This window comes from Triturus cristatus, chromosome 10, assembly GCF_964204655.1.
Source record: "Triturus cristatus chromosome 10, aTriCri1.1, whole genome shotgun sequence".
Lineage (NCBI taxonomy): Eukaryota > Metazoa > Chordata > Amphibia > Caudata > Salamandridae > Triturus > Triturus cristatus.
In genome coordinates this window covers 139,098,098-139,112,617 of record NC_140593.1, presented here as the reverse complement: position 1 = coordinate 139,112,617, position 14,520 = coordinate 139,098,098, and the positions used below count along the sequence as shown (strand labels likewise).

At 41.9% G+C, this 14,520-nt stretch overlaps 1 protein-coding gene across 1 annotated transcript in view; it reads right to left on the bottom strand.

Annotated features, from left to right (window-relative positions):
- Window positions 1-14,520, bottom strand: part of LOC146789044 (collagen alpha-6(VI) chain-like) — a 788,523-nt gene that overhangs the window by 368,781 nt on the left and 405,222 nt on the right. Inside the window, exons 5-6 of the mRNA XM_085631022.1 lie at window positions 12,076-12,693; window positions 5,536-6,102 (exon numbers count right to left, since the gene is read on the bottom strand). Coding sequence (XP_085487148.1) covers window positions 5,536-6,102; window positions 12,076-12,693 — 1,185 coding nt within the window. The remainder of the gene's footprint in view (window positions 1-5,535; window positions 6,103-12,075; window positions 12,694-14,520) is intronic.

Below are 14,520 nucleotides of genomic sequence, written 5' to 3'. Positions count from 1 at the left end.
TCAGTTGCAAGCAGGGGTGGCTTGCTGCAAACAGGGTGCATTTTCCAACTTACAGGCTTCATCCCAGCCTTGTCCAACCATCCAGCTTGACCCATTGACTGTATTAGGGCTTTCTCCCCTGGTGATGCCTATTGCGCCCTCTGTGTTACCTACCAGATGCGGTGAGAAGCTCATCTGTCCCAGAGAGGAAGCAGCATCAATTATACAGCAAGTTGATCACCATCAGGATGGAGCAACTATACATATCCACCAACGGGACCAGTGTCACATCTCCTGCCCCAAAGAACAGCAGCATGCTTCTTGATATCTCATGGCACAGCCGACCCGATGCCATTGCCCCTGCTTCAGGAACCGCAGCATACATTTTTTAAATGCAGACTACCCCATGAGCAAGGTCCAGGTTACCCAGGCCGTAGTGACGGGGCACAATACTGGCGTGGCAATATTGGCAGAGAGGGAGGCCGATAGTAGAGTCTGCTGAAGAAACTTGTGTTGCCTCTCAGATATGCTTCTCAAGGCAATCACAGCATCCTTAACAGGAGCTCTATTCTCAAATTGATGGGCACTCTAGTGGGTTTAGATCATATAACATCTAATGACCTTGAATTTGTGGAGTTCAAGCCTCACCCCACAATGCAAGGCAGAAATATAACAGTGACCTCTTGGTCCAACCAGGAAATAGTTCACCGGGTTTGGAAGCAAGGGCTAAATTGTTTGATGGGGTTATTGAGGTCGCATTTCAGACCCTTCCACTTTATGCCACCCCTTGACATCCTAACCCTTTGAACCCTACTGCCACCAAAAGTTGTTTTCTCAGAGGAGCGGTTGGCCCAGAGCAGCTTAGGAATGACTATCAACCCTTGAAGGTTACCAGCGCACTTTATCCCCGGGAAATTAAACACTGAATCGAGCTTAATCAAAGCACAAGGAGAGACGATTGGCTTAGGCTAGTACTGTACTAAGACATGTTTTCACCTATTCAACAAGAGCAACAGGGGATTGCCGGAAAGAGTAGAATGGGTATGCCCTGTGGGATGTCTAAGATCAAGGGGGGGAGGGGAATTTTAATCCAACTCTTAATTCACGTGGTGCAGATCTTTCCCCCCAGGGGTCCCTAAACCTTTTAAACTGTACAACTCTGGAGTTTTCGCTCTCTTCCTGGAATGTTGCTGGACTCAAGGCTAAACGTGACAATGACATGTGGGTCGACTTCAGGGAGACCTTCGCAATAGTCTGCCTGCAAGAACCTGGGTAACAACAACATTTTGCCTAAATGGCTATAAGGCTTTTCACCTTGCTGCTACTCGAGCCTCTTCTGCTAGAAAGATGGGAGGTCTGGTAATTGTCCTCTCAGTCACGATTCATTCTAGAATATTCTTTTATAAATCAGATAATCCTTTTTACCAGTTGCTTGGTCTCTAATTTAGTGTCGGCACAAGGTCGGGTATTATTAACTTTTGAACTGGACCACGGTCTGGAAATCTCTCGGTTGAGGGAGGTTAAGGATATGGCTTTGTCCAGACCAGATCTGTTTGACAATCTGCCATCCCTTTTTTCCCTCAACAAAAGGGCATTTAGGGACGTGTTATGCAATACACAGGGCAGCAAGGGGGTAAAGTCAGAACTATGCCCTCAGTTATCCTGTGTTTGGCTGACCCCTTCTGATAGCCCACAGCCATTTTTGCGATTCAGTGCCCAGAACCACCAGAATTTCCTCCTTCTGAGGTTTAGCCTCATTTTGGTTAGTCGCTTTCCCCCACTGTAAAACTGGGAGCGTGTACTTGGTATCCACCCCTGCGATCAGATTTTTGCACAAAGCACCTTACATGTAATGTTTTTCGGCAGTTGTCATGTTGAACCTAGATCTTGTAACCTCAAAGTCCTTTTGAATAAATTGTCCTTCAACATTGCACTCAGGCACTTTATTACCTCCAACGTTTAGCAACTGACAAAATAATAGCAGCTGTGTATACTTACCTCTGATGAGTAACAAAGATTAGGAGGAATCTATTACCTAGCAAGGAAGACCCCCTTCAGGCCTTCTCAAAACCTATGACAACTCAGGGTTGTTGGGCCATGCTGGACTCCATAGTGGTCTTTCCATCCCTTGCCAAGTTCTCATTATTGTACCCGTGAATAGGGCCTCTTGTTTTGGAGGGTTTCTGACTTTGAATCTGCACTTTCTACCTTAGGTTTAAGGGTAGACAAGTGATGGTCCTCTCCAAGTTTTACCACATTTCTTGTCCATTGCAACATCAGCATTTTAGTTATCTGATGCCTTAACCTCGCCTCTTAGCATAGGGCAGTGGTTTTTGTTTTGTTTTGTTGTTGTTGATGTTTTGATGTTTGAGAGTCTGGTCACATGCCTTGGGGATGTGGCCCACATACTACACCCACTTAGTTGGCCTATCCCAGCTTTTGTCTGGTTGACACCTTATTTATGTCTGGCCCACTTCCTCGCGAGAATTAATAGCTGTTAATATTAATATTAGTAGGAGCACATAGCAGACCCTAATTGAGGTTTTTGTTCTCCTTCTTTTCCTTGTAAATTGAACCTGAATATATCTTGTTTTTAACTCTGAAGTCTTGGTTTGAGCATGTCAAAGCTTAACAGTGATTTTACTTGTATCGCTTTTATGATGTATTGTTCTAGATATACCTGGATATTAATTGTACTTTTATGAATTTATTTATTTTCGTATTGCACGTTTACGGTCTATTTAATTAGATCGGATAAAGCTTATTCTGATTCTGACCCATGGCCCATCTGCAGAGTTCCATGCAAAAACAAGGCAGTCTGCAGATGGATGCCTGGACTGTGCATGTTTGGTGTCATAACTCTCCTATGTTTCCTCACACAGGCGCAGTCCATAGATTTAGCGGAATAGTGTTAATGCTTCAGGCAGTAAGGCATAGCTGCTGAAATGGGAATGTCATGGCACTCATCAATGAATCACCGTGACCACTTAGAATCCACTCGGAGCACAAGGCGAAGGATCCCAAGCCCTCTTCTCTCATCCTTCTGATAGGTATGGAGCTGTACGTGCCCTGTCATAAGAGCGGGTGTTCATGGGGTGGGGGTGGTAGAGTAATGGGAGTGTGAGACTGAGTGTGAGCGAGCATGAGATGGAGTGAGAATATGAGAGGGAGTGTGTGCAGGTGTAAGTGTATTAGTGTGTTTGAGAGAATATGTGTACTAGCATTTGTTTGTGTTTAAGTGTGTGTGTGATAGTGTGTGTGTGTGTTAGTGTGAGAATGTGAGAGGGAATGGGAGTGTATGTGTGGTATGATTGCAAGTGTGCTGGCATTCAGGATATAATTCTTGTCATAAAGGTGTATACCAGGTTGTCACTCATGGAAAAATGTAGGCCCTGGTGTATTGGAGGTAATTCCTGGCATGTAGGACACCCATGGCAAAATGATGGTGCTGGCATTTTGCAGCTATATTTTGGCATGAGAGAGTGTGGTTAGTTGTTGGCAACTATATTGACCTTGGCATACTGGGGGCGATTCTTGATATATTGTGGAGTGCACCCATGACAGAATGCTGGGCCTGGCACATTAGAGTTAATTTTTGACACAGTAGGGCACCTATTGCGTATGGGGGCATCCATAGCAAAATTCTTGCAATGGCATATTTTTAGTAACTCCTTGCATAAGGAGTCACCCAAGGCATTTGGGGAGGAGCACTATGACAAACTACTGGCCCTGGCATACTGGAGATTTTCCTTGACACAAAGGTGGCGGGGGGCACCCTGTGCAAATTTGATACCAATGGGGGCAACTCCGGGGACGGTGAGGCTTCCTTGGCACACCATGAAAGTACTTGAATATTTCAAGCATGCCTTCTCTGAGCCTATGGCTTTTTAGCAAATGTATAAGAAGATTATGCTTTAAAGTATGTTCCCTGTTAGCTCTAAAAAAAACTCAAGCTTGCCTGATTTGGTCGCTCAATAAAATTAGGTGCAAATTACTCTCCACCGCTCTCAACAATCACCAGCTGCCACTGACTATATATCCCTCCTTCGGAAGATTGTCCAGTCCCTGCAAACTGAAGAACTCTCATGGATGCTTTGGTCATTGCCTGTTTGGACTATTACAGCACAGCCTACTCTCACCTCTCAGGAAATACTCATCATTAGACTTCAAGGAGTGTCAAAATCTGGCAACTAGAATATATCTCCACTTATGGAAATTGTATCATATAATGCCAGCCCTGAAAGCTATTCACTTGTTTCCAGTTGAATTCAGGATCAAGTTCACAACATTATATGTCTTCCATAAAACATTTGTGGCACAGATCTTAGATACTTACCTTCAGAACCTCACTCACCACTACACTCCAGCCACGAACCTGCAACCTTAATAGTTCTTTTAAGTGGCTAAGGTACAGTAGAAAATCCTTGGGGCTTCAGGGTTGGAGAAACTTGGGAACAGCGTCAGCCCTCATCACTGCATGGACGTTTGTTGCCTTCAGTTCAGGAAATTTCTTAAGCTATTTTCCAACCAGACCTTGCGGTGGAAGCGACAGAAGAATGGTAGCTCTACACATTATGCATGTGACCAGACTGTAACTCCCTTGCTGATAGAACTGTCATGTATTTTTGTTTGTGTTCCTTTCTATTTCAGTGTTCTGAACAGGACTAAGAGAAGTGTAGCACTTTTTAAAACCCTTGCATGAATAAATAAATATATAACATATCATATCACATGCATAATATAATATACTAAAGTATAACACACATGTCAGACTATACCCTGAAAACATAACACAATGTATAATTCCATAGCAAACCACACATATTATACCACACCTTACAGAATTCAACACGCCACAGCACAAACGGGCACAAGACAATTTGAAAAAGTAGGATGTAATAATGCGCTAAGTGCCTGTTAGATGTTGTTTGATTGATGTTGGGTGGTCCAACCATGTGTGCGGTGCAGCTGTCATGCTAGAAGAAGTGTTTTTATGTCCTTCCTCTAGAAGCCATGTTTGGTAGTTGGTGATGACAGCTTACATACACAAATAAACAATCATTGACCATTTAAAGCGTCAGTGATGTCATACATGTGTCCATTGCCACATTACCTCCCATATCCTTGGAATTTGCATGTAACAAACCACCCTGAAAAGCATGCTGATCTGTTGATTGATTCCTTCTGTTTAGGGTGCAACATCTAATCCAACATGCTCCAATTTATTACCAATTGTTTATCTTACCATCAAAATAGCATCACTCTAATAAGCACCGAAAGCTCACTCCTATGTACAGCTTTTATTTTCCAAATAGTCTAATCTGGACACAAATGGATCAAGAAAAGCATAAATAAATCAATGATCTAAAAAACGTAGCTCCATTTTTATCGTGTACTCTTGATAAAATCAGCATCTCAGGTCTGGAGGGTCAGTTCTGTTATGTGTGCTTCTTGCTAATATGGTGAAGTGATGTTGAAGGCTCCTATTTTAACATTCTCGATTAAACTTAAACACATCTCTTGTGAACAGACAGAGTAAATGCTGAGGTTTCTCACCTTCTTTTGAGCACATCTGCGGGACAATTTGATGTTTGATGTCTTTCAAAGAGTCAAAGTTCTCCACATAATGGACTCTTTCGTCTTTCCCAGCAATCTCCTGAAGTTGTGTCTTGTTGGCTTGTTTTATTCCAATTGCATACACAGAGACCTGCTCATCTCTAAGCATCTCGGCAGGCTTCTTCACACTGTCCTCTGACTCCCCATCGGTGAGTACAATCAGGTAGCGGGGAACCTTGCCCCGGCGTGAGTTGGAGCCCGCTTTTATCAGCGAAAGCATGTAATTTAGGGCTTCTCCAGTCTTGGTGCCTCCTCCTAGCTGCCTGATGTTCTGAATGGCCATCTTCAAATCCTTCTTATGGGAATAAGCATTCATTTTGATTTCCAGATTGATGTGATTGGTTTCCGAAAATTGCACAGCGGCCACCCGAACTGTGCTTGGCCCAATACTAAACATGTCCACTACCTCCACCAGGAACGTCTTCATTTCTTGGAAATCCACTCCTGTGATGCTGCCGGAGCCATCGATGAGAAAGTAGATATCTGCCTGTTCGATGTCATTGCAAGCTAGATGGAAAAAGCAAGTGAGAAAGTTATATTCGGGCATGACCGGCTTATGGAGAATGACACTAACTCAACAATGAATTTTGGAGTCAAACAGAAAAAAATGAAAGAACATTGGAAGAGCACATACGTGGTCTATAATCTACTGAATCAGGTGAAAGATTATTTTGGTTGGAAGAGAAACCAGAGTATAATCCACTGATTAATGCATTTTCAAACACACGCACCAAGGGTCACTGTATATTCCAACACCCTCAATGTGTTTACATTGATAGTATGATCACTCATGTAATTAAAGGTTACTTATCAGTGCCTTTGTTTTGTACCAATTAGAGACACTGTTGTAGCTCTGAAAGCCCACTCATTCACACCTCTTATGTAGTCCAAATATCACTCATTTAACCCTTCAAGGTTTAGTCTGGGTGCCAAATATGGCACCACCAGTGTCAGATCCAAATTGTTGAAGGTCACCGCACACAACCTAAAAATGAGCATTATGTTTCAAATAATGGCCAGGTGGGTCCAGGTCAACAGCTTGAATGTAAAAATACTGCTGTTGCTAGCGTTAATTTTGTTACCAAAACTGGTCTGGGTATCCCAAAAAGTGCCCTTATCCTTCTAACTTTTTCATATCTTATTTTGCTCCCTATGCTTTTAGCCAATGCCTACCTGCCATTTTCCTTTTTTAATTTTGTAAACAATTAATTTCTTTCCACCATCAGTCAGGGAATAGAAAGATGGAACAGACATATCTGCACTGTAGTTTAAGCGTGTACATTGAAAGGACACTATTTACCAGCCCCAATTTCTCCAAGCCAACAGTCCTACATCACAGTTTACAGGGCGCCTCCATTAGGAGCAGGATTTTATTCAAGCACCTTTAACAACCACCAGCGCGCGCTTCTGAATTGTTTATGGTGCTTTGTTTCAGACTTCTCGGTCCTCCAGTTCTTACACTCAATGTGGTGGTTACAGAATTAGGAGGCCTGGATATGCAACCCAACTGTGGAAAAGGATACGCAGAACCTCTGGCCCAGCTTACTTTACTAACAATTTGAACAAGGTTCGCATCAAAAAGTGATGCGAACCTGGTGCAGAGTGTTGTGGTGAGATCTATTTTCCAAGAGAAATTATGTTCTGCGTTGTGAAGTTGCAAAAATGTAAAGGAAAGTAGCGGTATATGGTACTTTGCGATACTTTGCATCAAGAAGCCCTACCATGGGTCATACATGGGTGCTCCAATGCCACACCCACAGGTTTTGATGATTTAATTTTGATTTGTATTGAACATTTGTATAGTACACGAATGCCCGAGAGCATCAGAAGGTTGTCGAAGAGGAAAATAGTGAGAAATTTTAGTTGGCGAAGAGCCAGGATTTTAACGATTCTCTGAAAGATGAAAGCGTTGGACTGTTCTTTATGTCAGCCGGAAGCAAGTTCCATGTCTTAACCGTCCCCAAAATGAAACTTCTTCCACCCCAACGAGCTTTCTTAAATCTGGGGGTCTGTAGAAGTTTGCTGAGTGAGGAACTTAGGTTTTTAGAGTGCGCGTACCAAGTCAAATGACTTTTCAAATATTGAGGGCCGGCACCGTGCAGTGCCTTACATGCTAAACATTGTGATGTAAATTTGATCCTTTTTCCGACTGGGAGCCAGTGCAATTTTCTCAAACCGTGGGAGACTGGCTGAGATCTGGGGATATCCAGCAGCAATCTGGCTGCCGCATTTTGGAGTTGCTGTAACTTTTTTTTTGTAAGTATTGTGTTTGAATAATCATGTACAGAGCATTCCCATAATCCAGTCTGGACAAGGCTAATGCTGTCACAACTGTTTTTAAGGTGTCTGGAGGTATGAAAGGAAGAATGTTTCTGATTATATTTAAAATGAAAAAAAATGTAGAGGCAAGAGGACTAATCTGATTTTTAAAGGTTAGATTATTGTCAATGATAAACCTTCTTTACTGGGACTGGAAAGTCTCCCAGACTAGATGGCCACCATCTAAGAGACCAAAAGGAGGTTTCTGAACCCAGCATGAGAACCTCTGTTTTTCTGCCGTTAAGTTGTAAACAGTTGGAGCTCATCCACTGATTTACCTGGGACATACACCTATTGAATTGATCAGCAGTTTCATCCATATTGCTAGAGACTGGTACTACTAACTGAGTATCATCGGCATAAGATACGACTGAGAAGCTGAACTCCCTAATAACTTTAGCCAGAGGGATAAGATAAAGATTAAACAAAGTGGGGCTTAGAGACAAGCCCTGTGGTACTCCACATGGAAGTCTGAATTGGTCAGATGAAAAAGCTACCATCTTCTACTGTTTGAACTCTCTTCGATAAGAATGATTTAACCAGTTTAAGAGCAGTGCCTCTTATCCCTAGATCTGATAACATGTTGGCCAGTACTTCAAGATTCACGGTATCGAATGCTGCCGATAGATCCAACAGAATCAGGGCGGCCTTACCTCCGGCATCCAAAATTTATCTTAGCTCTTCGACAGCCAAGACTAATGCCTTCTCGATGCTATGCCCCTTCCGGAATCTGTATTGAGACGGATCTAAAAGTTCCTTTGAAGAGATGAACGACGTAAGTTGTATAGTTAACAGCGACAAAACGGAGGTGATGGAATTAGGTCTGGGCCGTCCCCTGTGGAATAAGTCCTGGTGGCTGACTGAGGCTGGAGAATGTCCACACCCTGTCCCCAAAGTCAAGAACCTTGGGATCATCTTTGATGACCAATTGAATTTCTCTGCCCAGGTAGATAGTCTCACCTCTTCCTGTTTTTTTCTACTGAAAACCTTGAGACAAATCTTTCCGTTCATCTCACAGGAGCTGCAAAAGACGGTGATGGAGGCACTTTTCTTGTCTAAGCTGGACTATTGCAATGCCCTATTTTTGGGCACTGACAAGTCCCAGATGAGAAAACTGCAATCCCTACAGAACGCTGCAGCAAGACTACTTCTGGACATACCCAAAGGACAGTCAACTTCGGCAGGAATTAAATCACTACATTGGCTCCCTATCCAACAACGGGTGGAATTTAAGGCTCAATGCCTTGTGCATAAGGCACTGTACGGTGGCGGTGCTGAGGACATCCAAATACTGTTCCCACCCTATATTCCCCCACGTGCCCTGAGATCTGCTAGTCTGGGTCTTATTAGGACCACAAAGATCAGACGGGCAAGATGGGGGGGCAGGGCGATATCACAATGTGCTGCAAAGTTATGGAATAAAATGCCTACGGCCATGAAACTTCAACCCAATTTGCAGCTTTTTAGGAAGGGTTTGAAAACATGGCTGTTTACTTCCGCATAGGTCCTCGGTTAATACAGTGAGTCTATCCTGTTCACACACCCTAGCGGCAAGACGCCACGGCAATCAAACGCTCTATAAACATAAACATAAACATTTCTCCAACACCCTTTCCAGGAAGGGTAGTCTAGAGATTGGTCTATAGCTACTGGGATCAGCTGGATCTAAATTGTTTTTTTTCAAGAGAGGGAGAATCAAGGCTATTTTCCAAACATCAGGAAAAAAAACTGAGCTGATGATCTCTTTAAATACCGCCCCCAGTAGTTCACTGATAATTTCAGGAACAAGGTGCAGTATTTTTGGGGGGCAAGGATCAGATGGAGCCCCAGATATGGATGTCCTTACCATCTGAGTGATCTGTTCTGTGATGGGTGAAGAAAACGAAACAAACAAATTAGATGGGGAGGATGTTGTGACTACTGGATGATTTACATTTGGTGTTAGATTACTGTCCCTGAAGGACTTATAAACTGCCTCCACTTTGTCCTTGAAAAACCGTGCTAGAGAGTTACACAATTCAGCACTGCTATCGATGTTGGGGGCTCTGGTAGTTCGGCTAGGCTTTTTACTGTCATGAAGAGTTCTTTGCTAGAATTCTTCGCCAGCAGAATTCTTACCGAGAAGTACTTGCTTTTCTCTTCCATTATTAATATCTTACAATCTGAAAGTGATTGTGCATATTTAGTTTTTTCTGATGAGTCATAATTTGCTCTCCACTGCATCTCCTCCTTCCTTCTGCAGATTTGTTTCTGAGCTCTCAGTTTATCAGTGAACCAAGGTTCTGAGGGATTTTTCCGCTTAGTGGAAAAAGTCCTTTCAGGAGCTAGTGGATCAACCGCAACCTTGATCCAGGAAGAAAACCTATAAGCTGCAGTGTTTGCATCTGTGATCAGGTCGGACTTTGAACTGGTTAAGGACAGATTTAATGCAAGGGGGTCAATGTTCCTCCAGTCCCGATTTTTGGTTACTGTAGGAGGGTTATGAAGTCTCGAGGAGTGCTGGGAAGTACTCACTGTGAACATTATTGCCTTATAGTCTTATCAGAGAATAGGCAGCACTTGTGAGAACTTCATAAATAGATTTGATGTAATTATAACATTTAAACTATGTCCTGCAACATGGGTAGACTGCTCGACTAGCTGTCTCAGGGAAAAATTGGCCATAGTATCGATTAGCGAGGCTGTGTTACTGTCCTCCAGTTTTTCCAAATGATGTAGGCAATGCCTTTAGTATTTGTGAACTAATAATTTGATTGGTTGGTATGCAAAAAAAACATATTAGTACAGCCCCCTTATGTAAAGTTATGCTATGAATTTGTGTGCTTCTATTGTACTGCTCTGAGAAACCTTTTTGTTGAGATCTCATGTATTTTACGTTATTTTATCAAATTCATAATTAAGTGATCTAGGTGATACTTTTAATCCCAATGAAAATCCTGAAAACATACGGAGCCTCATGCCTGCAACCAAAAAGATTAGATAAAAACGCAAATTAAAAAATTACATACATAAAAATGCCAATGAGAATCTGGACCAAGTAGAGGGGAGAAATGTAAGAGGTGAGAAAAGTGATTTCTGATTGAGTGTTTGTTTTTAATTTGTGTTCTCATTATACTTTTTAGTTGGAAGGCTTTAAACCCTAACGTGAGGGACAAACCAAGGAAACAGGATCTTCCCCAAAAATACAAGGAGTGAAGCAATTGACCAATCTGTAATGTCTGCAGAAGGTAAACAGATTCTTAGTAGAGGACCTCAGTGTAAAGATGTCGGGGCCCACAGAGAGAGTGACTTGGTATCTGGATCTGGCCCAGGGCACATGTGCCCGGCCCCTTTTATTGGCAGGGTCACATGTACTGTGTCCTGTGACACCTCTGATGGATGGGTGTGGGGTAAGTGTAGAAGCCAGCCCTCTAGGAGTGGCTGGTAAAGGCAGACACACAGAAACACTAGAACAGTGACCAGCCGGTCACTACACTTAGGAGAAAAGTGGGACAAAGAAAGAGAAGAGTGATGGAACAGAGCTCCCATTTTGCGAGAAATATACTAGAGATACCGTGAGAAGTGGATTGGGGAAAAGGTAGCAGGCTCTATACGGGTGAATCTGGGCATTATGTAGGATAGGGTCAGATGGAGATTGTAAGGGGTAGAGTCAGAGAGTGGTATGGAGGAATGGCAGTGGCAGTGTGCTACCATCCCACTGCGTGTGCGGCAAAAAGTAGAGGACTGCAAGGAAGGCAATAAAAGCTAAGTAAGAGCGATAGGACGATGACAAGAGGTATGATGTGGGCCTGGAGCAGAAGAAGAGAGCAAAGGATATGTGGTGATGCCCCACTGTTTTGAAGGTTTTGAAGTATTGTAAAAAGAGGTCTTCAGGTTTAGCAGGTCTAGCGCACAGAGCGAGGGAAAATGTTTAAAAATAAAAATGATTAAAAGAGTATAAAAATAGAAATAATGTTCAGAGTGAACAAGATTAAACAAAATATATGAGAAAAAAATAGTTTTCGAATTTATGGAAATGCAAATGTATATATTCAAAGGTATTCACATCCCAATGAAAAGGATTAGCATTTTTAACTCATTGATTCCAATTCATTCTTTTCAGTCAATGTTTTCTCACATTTGTTTTAAAATCACGACTGTGCTCAATAGCTTGGATCCTACCTGTTTGGACTATCTCTGTTCTCCCTGCATGTGATAAGGTCTTCAGCTGCACTTCATTCAAAATCTTCTTCCAAAATATCTGGGAAAGATCCGTCAGATTTGAAAACAACTTAATATCAGAAATGTACTGTTCTGGTGGGTATGATGCCATTTGAGCCAGCTGGGTATGATTTGCATCTTGTACTCCAATGACAAAGAAGGACACGCCATCTCGCCTGAGATGTTGGGCTGCTTCAATAACACTGTCCTTCGAAGGCCGATGGGTGATCAAGATGGCGATCTGCTGGGTGCCTTGGTTCTTCCTGCTCCCCTTCGATTCACTGAATACTTCTAAATGGGTGAAATTGATGGCCGCTCCGGTGTGTGCTACGCCATAGCTCGTCGAAAGGGTCTGCAGTAGTCTTAGAACATCATCTTTTTCTGTATTTTCTCCCAGTGAAGTAATCACTTTGGGCACATTGCTGTACATCACCAGACCAATTCTCACACATCTTTCCTTGACGTCAAGGGCATAGATGGTTTCATTCAAAAATCCTTGCACAAGTTTGAAGTTTTCAGTATTATCGACGGATTCATCAACCATGAACACGATGTCAGCCAGTGCAGACGGGTAACAATCTAGAAAATAATTTACAAAATTAAATCAATCAAATTCTTCATTTACTTGAAAATTCACTCATGGACAGCAGTGATACAGTAATGAACATTATCAGACGATGAGTAGGCCTCTCGTACAATATTAAATCTGTTAAAGATTAATTAAATTATTGGTTTCTGCTCTCCTGCATAACCCCCGCTGCAATGAGGAATTCTAGGAAGGGAAATAGAAATATTGAATAAGTATTTTCCCTTTTTTTTCAAAATTTGTTTGACTAAAAATACAGTAGTAAGCAACAGCACTATGAATCTCTATAGCCATCCCTTCTCAATGTTTCCTACCCTAATATCCTTTTTCTAACCTCTTAATGATCCGTTTGTTGATTGGCTGGTCTGGGGCTGAGCCCTTTATTTTCGAAAAAGTTACAGGCAATATTTGACTTCTTAAATGTGCTTGCCATTACCACAGCTCTGGATACGACATGTGCAAATCATAAAAAGAAACTCCTGAATCCATATTTCATTCCATACATTAAATCCTCTTAGTGGTACATTCATTACATTTTTATGATTTTTGGCACTGCTCATTAATTACACCTTTTCGTCGCTATATAATAGCTCTTATCCATGCCCAATCTGCAAAACGGGTTTTTGTAAGTGTTCCTGACGCAAGTTAATTTATATAATATTAATAAAAATATCAATATGGGTTAAAGAGTTAGACTGTTTGTATAAAACATGTGAGCATGCACTCCCCGTATTAAAACCGGTTTCCAATTTTCTTATGAATGTTGAGTTGCGATATCCCCAGTCACCTGTAATAACGAAATAACGTAGCTGCTCAACTGTAATAATTTATTACGACTGATTTGTGATTTCCTAATATCTCATTCCCAAGCCAGCAGCTAATGAAAGAACATTAGCACAGCTGCAGTTCATGCTATGGAAAAGAGAATGACTTTCCATTCTTCTGATCTGTTTTTCATCTAGAGTGATCAGCACAAAGGAGATATTTATGAAAACGTTTATTTTTGCATGTTTTACATTATTACATGAAAGTCTGAATCTCTTGCATGTTTCTACAACTTCTGTGCCACAGAATTTTTTATCAATCAGACTTACGCATTAAACTTCTTATATATTTTTGCAACAAATTACTGACTGCTTTTAGTGTGTTTAATTTGCCACTACAGATTGTGCTTTTGCCTCCTGCCTGCAACCATACTCTCGGTTTCATATGAAAGAGCAAGACACCAAGCATTTAACTGGTTTGCATGAAAGGAATACATGCTTTCTGCCTTTAGAAAGGTATTCTGATGAGCCACCTTGGAGTTCCAGAACCTTGTAAAGAAGGAGTTTCTTTGTGTCTTGCAATATCCTTATGAGTACATCAGTGGGTACTATCTCCCATATATACAGATGAGAGACAGAAGAAGGAATATGAGGCTCCAGTTTACTACCACAGTGGTTTAGATGCCAGCAGATGTGTTTTCCTGGAGGTGCCTTTTTTTAAAGCTATTTATTTATTTCTAAAGCATAAAATTAATTGAGAGCGACCTTCGCTTCAGGAGTGCAGAGTTGTAAAACAAGAGAACTTTAGCTAAGCGAAGTATTTCAGCTTCTTCTTGAAGTGTCCCTGATTTTACAGGTGGCATAGCTCCAAAGAGATTTTGTCCCAGAGCTGGCGACCTAGAACTATGAAGAACCTCTTCCAGAGCTGGCCTATTTGAAGCATGACATTTTGGTAATCCATTATTCTTTTTACCATGTGATCTCCCTTATATGGAGTCACCAGGGACGGGTCATAGTTAGTTTGCAGATGTCCATTGACTGCATTCTGGGGAATGA